This window comes from Ceratotherium simum, chromosome 1 (genome assembly GCF_057802395.1).
Source record: "Ceratotherium simum simum isolate JZ-2026a chromosome 1, ASM5780239v1, whole genome shotgun sequence".
Taxonomy (NCBI): domain Eukaryota; kingdom Metazoa; phylum Chordata; class Mammalia; order Perissodactyla; family Rhinocerotidae; genus Ceratotherium; species Ceratotherium simum.
In genome coordinates this window covers 63045747-63052096 of record NC_141900.1, presented here as the reverse complement: position 1 = coordinate 63052096, position 6350 = coordinate 63045747, and the positions used below count along the sequence as shown (strand labels likewise).

The 6350-nt window shown below is 43.0% G+C and overlaps 1 protein-coding gene across 1 annotated transcript; it reads left to right on the top strand.

The window, feature by feature from the left end:
- Nucleotides 1-2804: 2804 nt before the first annotated feature.
- NEUROD6 (neuronal differentiation 6) lies at nt 2805-3874 on the top strand. Its single transcript, XM_004418854.3, has one exon. The coding sequence runs from the start codon at nt 2805-2807 to the stop codon at nt 3816-3818; it is 1014 nt and encodes a 337-aa protein (XP_004418911.1). The 3' UTR covers nt 3819-3874.
- The last annotated feature ends 2476 nt before the right edge of the window (nt 3875-6350 follow it).

The window sequence follows — 6350 nt, the reverse complement described above, 5'->3', positions numbered from 1 at the left end:
TTTTAAACTTTTTTTTTTTTTAAGTGCACTTGTTACTTTACTGATAGGCCATCCTGAAATAAAACGTCCTTTGCTGGGGGTTGGGGGGGGGGGTGGAATAGAAAAAAGAAAAGGAACGTAGAGTTTGTCTCTGGCTTCACAGTTCGTTTCATCTACAAGGTTTCCCAGCTTTGCTCAGCTGTTTCTACCTTGCTTTTGTTAAGAAACTAAAAGAGGGAAGTGGGGGCAATAGATAAATATGAAATAAATCAGACAGAGAGAAATATTGGACACTGATATAAAAACGAGAAGATATTTAAATTGATGTTGGTCTAGAGGAAAAAATATGTCAGGAGAAGATCTTTAGGAGAAAGAAAAAATTCTGAAAGCTCCAAACAACAGGAAAGCTGATCTTTGATTAAAATACTCAGCAGAATACCAGGGAGAGAAAGACAAAAACCTAAGTGATAATTTCTATGCTTATTGTGTCTGAAATGAAACGCGAAGGAACAAGCAAGTTAACGCTGGAAAGGGAGAGGGACAATAAAAGTGAAGTTGTGACTTTTGGGAAAGGACATAAGAATGTAGTTTGAAATCTTTCACAGTGGTCTTGCAGCTATCTCTATATTTTATATATATGTAGCTCTCCCTCCGAAAAGTTGTTGAAAGCTCCCAGCAAGTGTAGAGAGGAGAGCGTCTGAGAATGTCTTTCACAGACCCAGATGGAGAAACTGTTCTTTTATTCCAAATTCCTAAGAAACGCAGAAGTCTTACACGTTAATGAGAGAACACACAGATACACACCCGTAAGTTACATGTCATGAAACAAAACAAGGAAATAAGGAGACCTTTGTTGATCCCTGTTCGCTTACACAAATCTTAGTTTGGTTAAGCATCTCAAGACCAATCTCCCGATTTCAGCGCCTGTTCACGGCTTTCTTTCCCTGGGTACCCAGGTGCACGAACGGGATGGTGATCTTTACAAAACATCAACAACAGCAAAAACGTCTCACTCACACAAAAGCCCACCTTGTAAATGAATGGAATATTAACGACTACCTAATAGTTGCACCGTTGGCAGGGCGAAACTGAATACTAGCACAGCTATTTCTACAGATTGCCAGTGAAGCCGCAGCAGCTCGAGGAGAAACGCACCTACTGTATGTGAAATGCTGGTGCAGATTTTTTTCCTATCAGTCTAACCTTCTGTGTTGATGCATGAATGCTGGTACCCACTTACAGGGATGCCAGATGATCAGTGCAGAATGAAGGTCCCAAGAGAGAGGATCACATGGTTCTCTCTGCCCTGTGACGTCACTAGCAGATGGCATGGGTACCAGCTCTGGCAGTTGGCATCAATGTCACTTTTTAGAGATCAATGAGATAGTGCAGATATACACAGATCTAGAGACTCCAGGAGACGATGCGACACTCAGCCTGAAAAGATTTGGAAGATCCAAAATGAAAACTGATTATTGAATGAAATTAAAACCTAAGGTAATATAAATAAAGATATACTTCAATTGATGCTGGCTTTGCATGCAAGTATTTAAAGATACAGTGTCACTGTCTTATAGTATTTATATGCTCTTTGCCATCTATAACTTTTTATCATATTTCATTCTTATGATGTAATTATCACATACTTTCACTGCTATTATGTAACACTGCAAGTATGTGGACATTACTAAGAGTTTGTGTGTGTGTGTGTGTGTGTGTGTGTGTGTGTGTGTTGAGGGGGCTGGAGATTGTTAAATTGAAAAGTCTCTGTTTTAACATGCCTATTTGTTTGAAGACTTTAGATGAAAATACTTGCTGCTTCAACAAACGAAAGCCAAAAATGCATTTGAAACACAAATTATTTTCCCCTTTCATTCGGCATTCTGAACACACGTGCACAATTGCAGTCAGAATCCTTGGACCGTTCCTGTCAGATATTAGCTAGAGGGAGACTTCTGTGGCTCGTAGAACAAAAACACTACGAGAGTGGTTTTTTTGTCCAGGATGATTTGAACAGCAGTAAATAGACAATTACATTTGGAAAAATTTTAAATGTAAAAGCAGTCTCAACATTTCCTTTGATTAAAAAAAATGCCAGTGATTTTTATTTTTTAATTTATTTATGGAGTTTATTCCAAATTAGCCTAATCCTCTCCCTTTTTTTTGTGTAAAGGCTGGGAAAATAGTGGTCTTTTACATATTTCTTTACTCATCAGAAGGAAATCAGTTTTAAAATTGGCTCTGATTAATCTTTCTTTAAATTTGTATATTTCAACAGCCACTTATCAAAATTCACAGTTGTATAATACAGCAAATAAAGTTAAGCCTTGGTCTTTTTCCTTGAAAACCCCCACAAATTCATCAGCTAATGGAGAGATAGCACTTTTTATTTAAAAACTGGTGTGCCTTCTCATTTTGTACTCAAGGGAATTGGAATTAATGAAATTCTGCTTTGCTATATCATGTTTTACATTTGCTTGAATTCCATGGTCCTTTTTGTGTATTAAAAACCAGTTTAAAATCAAAGAGAAATGGAGATGATGGTGGTAATACAATAAATGCTTTATGTTTTATTTTCTTTTGATAATTTGCCTGTGTAAATTAAACCTATTGCATGTGTTAATGTTTTTTATAATTACTAGTCTGCAGAAACTCAAAAATTATATTTAACGTAAAAAAAATTAGTCCGGACCCAGTCTTTTTCATGTGTTTTTGTACTCTTATGATTAAGTCATTAAATATGTTTTAAGGGTATAAACTTTAAAAATGAAAACACTTTAAATGTTGTGCTGGCATTTTTTCAGGTAATTTAAGATTAGAGAACCATGTTAACACTACCGTTTGATGAGTCTGTTGTAATGCCAGAATCCCAGATGTGCAGAAAGTTTTCTAGAGAATGCGAAGACCAGAAGCAAATTAAGAAACCAGAAAGCTTTTCCAAACAGATTGTCCTTCGAGGAAAGAGCATCAAAAAAGCCCCTGGAGAAGAAACCGAGAAAGAGGAAGAGGAAGAAGACAGAGAAGAGGAAGATGAAAATGGGTTGCCCAGAAGGAGAGGTCTTAGAAAAAAAAAGACGACCAAGCTCCGACTGGAGAGGGTCAAGTTCAGGAGACAGGAAGCTAACGCGCGGGAGAGGAACAGGATGCACGGCCTCAACGACGCACTGGACAATTTAAGAAAAGTGGTCCCTTGTTATTCCAAAACCCAAAAGCTGTCCAAAATAGAAACTTTACGACTGGCCAAAAACTACATCTGGGCACTTTCCGAAATTCTGAGAATCGGCAAGAGACCTGATCTGCTCACGTTCGTCCAAAACTTATGCAAAGGTCTTTCCCAGCCAACTACAAACTTGGTGGCAGGCTGCTTGCAGCTCAACGCCAGGAGTTTCCTGATGGGTCAGGGTGGGGAGGCTGCGCACCACACACGGTCACCCTATTCTACTTTCTACCCGCCCTACCACAGCCCTGAGCTCACCACTCCCCCGGGGCATGGAACTCTTGATAATTCCAAGTCCATGAAACCCTACAATTATTGCAGTGCATATGAATCCTTCTATGAAAGCGCTTCCCCCGAGTGTGCCAGCCCTCAGTTTGAAGGTCCCTTAAGTCCTCCCCCAATTAACTATAATGGGATATTTTCCCTGAAGCAAGAAGAAAGCTTGGACTATGGCAAAAATTACAATTATGGCATGCATTACTGTGCAGTGCCACCCAGGGGTCCCCTTGGGCAAGGTGCCATGTTCAGGTTGCCCACCGACAGCCACTTCCCTTACGACTTACATCTGCGCAGCCAATCTCTCACCATGCAAGATGAATTAAATGCAGTTTTTCATAATTAATGAGGAAAATGAAAATAAACAGTGGTCATTCACCTCCCCCGTCTAATTAAGACAAAGCAGATGCTTGTGGGCTGAGTAATTGGCACAACTCTATCTAAGGTGTTTACTAGTTTCTGAAGTGTGTTTCAACTATTGTGAGAATTTTCTATGTAACAATAAATCTCTTTTCCTATGAGAACTTCTTTTCCTTTCCTTTTGTCTGTAAAGCACTGTGATTTTGTTTCTACTGGAAGGATTTTTTTCTTGTTTTCTTTTCTTTTAAATTCACTTAATTTGTTTGAACAAGGTGTCTAAGAATATACTGTTGAATAAAGACATGCAGACATTATAATTCAATGTCTATTTCAGTTGTACAGTAATTATAAAAATGCATGTTATTAAAATCAGATGAATAAAATGATGTGTTTATATTTATTAGGAATTATATATTATGTATCTCCGAAAAATCACAAATTTAAAGTATCGAGAATAACACTAAGCTGACAATGATATTGGAAGATGCATTTCAGGATGTGCAACAATATAAAAAGCTATGCAATTTTATTTTTATTAAGGAAGAATCTAAACGCATTCAATTGGCAACCATTCCTCTTCGAGTATTTGCAGATGGGGCAACATGATATTTGGTAGGTGGTGTCATAATTTTGGAGCAATTATTTCAATCATAAAGAAAAAATTTTCAGCACTTGTTTTGTATTGTTCAGAAAATATCTGTACAGGTTTGTTATCACAATGTATAATTGTTTTTCCACCCCACACTTTTAAAGCAATTAAACATAGATATTTACACTCGTAAAGGACATCTATTAGCTGTGATATTTTTGCATGATACTTATTATTTCCTGGCACACAGCTGCTTTCTGTCTCCAACACACTCCCTCCTCCCCATTTTAGAAATATTTCTGGATTTCAAAACGGTAGGAGATAAAACAAATTTCTTAAACAAAATGGCCAAAGCGCTTACAATAATTTTTTTTTTTTTTTTTTTTTTTTTTAAGTATCTTAAATGAAAGAAGAGGAGCCCAGGAGGGTTAAACATCCTGGGGAAACAATGCTAAATCCTGGTAACCTTCAGCTCGAGCCGAAATTCGGTGGCAAATTTCCAGCAAACACCAGAGTGGATGTTAAAAATGGAAGGTTTTACTCTGTGCCGTTTAAATAAGTCTGGCCGATTAAAGGCTAAATTCTGTGCGATTAAAAGTTTCCTGACAAAAGGCTACCAAAAACCTACTTGAATATCGCCTGGGGAGCTCATCCTCTTAAGCAGAACTGAGCCACTTCTAGAATAAAGACCAAGGTGGCAAAGACCTCACTCCAGATGCCCTCCTGCGCAGGTTTGCCTCCCACGGAGAGCAGGGGGAACAGCTGCGAAGGCTGGTGAGGGCAGCAGAAGTGGGTCCAGCGGTGGCGGGATGGAGCGGGTGTGGGTGGGCCTGGGCAGGGGGTCCGCGCACCACGGCCGGGCCAGCGCTGCCCACTCGTGCGCCCCGCGGGCACGGCCTGAGCCGGCGAAGGCCCGACGGCGCCTCGCGGGCGGCACGAGGAGGAGGTGGAGGCGGCTTCCTGTCCCCCGCAGTTGTCACCAGGGTCCAAGGGCACAGGCTTGCACTGCCCATGTCCCACCCGCAGTGAGCGCCCTAGGGCCTGGGGGCCGCGCCCTGCGAGCCCTGGCCGCGGCTCCCGCGCCGACCTCGCCTGCTGGGGAAGGGGCTGAGCCGCCTGGGGAGTGGACGAGCCCCGGAGACCCTGCGCCAAACCCAGGAGGAGGCGACCTCTTGGGGACCAGGCCCCAAGAGACGGAAAAGGGGATCGCCCCTTCACCTGCCCGGTCCGCCGCAAGGGGGGATGCGGAGAAGCGGCAGCTCCAGTTTGCCCAAGTTTGATTAAGAGCTGTCCCTGTCCTGCGCCTGCCACTGCTGCGGGACTTCTTGAGCCGAGGCCCAGAGGCCTGCGCCCCATTCTCCAGGGGGCAGCGTCCCTTCAGCTCCCCCCGCGTTAAGCGCTGAGACCTTTGGCGCGCACGGCAGCCGCGCTCCGAGGGGCAAAGTCCCCCCAGAGCAGATGCTGGCGGGGACTCGGCGGGTGATGAACGCGCCCTTCTAAGCGGCTGTGTTAGCACCTGTTCACTCAAATCCCAGAGGGCAGGGGCAAAGAAGTCGGGAAAAGAGGGGCAAGTGTGCCCTCCAGGGGTGGAGAGAAGTTTGCCCGCGGTAGGGAGCCGTCTGTCCTCTCTCTGTTTCGGACGCAGGAGTAACTTTTGGTGCTGTCGTAGACCAGCGAAAAATCTGCCCTCCCTGGGACTGTGTCCAGGATTGCCGGGCCTCTTTAAGGCCCCTCAGACACTAACAGTCTGATCACTGCTCACCCTGTCTGAGCAAAGAGCAAGAAAGTGAGGCAGCCCTGGAAAGAAGAACTCGTCTTAAAATTTTTTTTTAAACAGGCAGTTCTGTTTAGTCACTAGCAGAATAGATGCGGTCTCCCCTACCCTTGCTCCAAGGTGACCCGCTGCCGGCTCAGTGTCTTCTTGGTCCA

Coding starts and splice junctions, on each gene's coding strand:
- NEUROD6 (XM_004418854.3), top strand. CDS start 2,805: ATGTTAACACTACCGTTTGATGAGTCTGTTGTAATGCCAGAATCCCAG.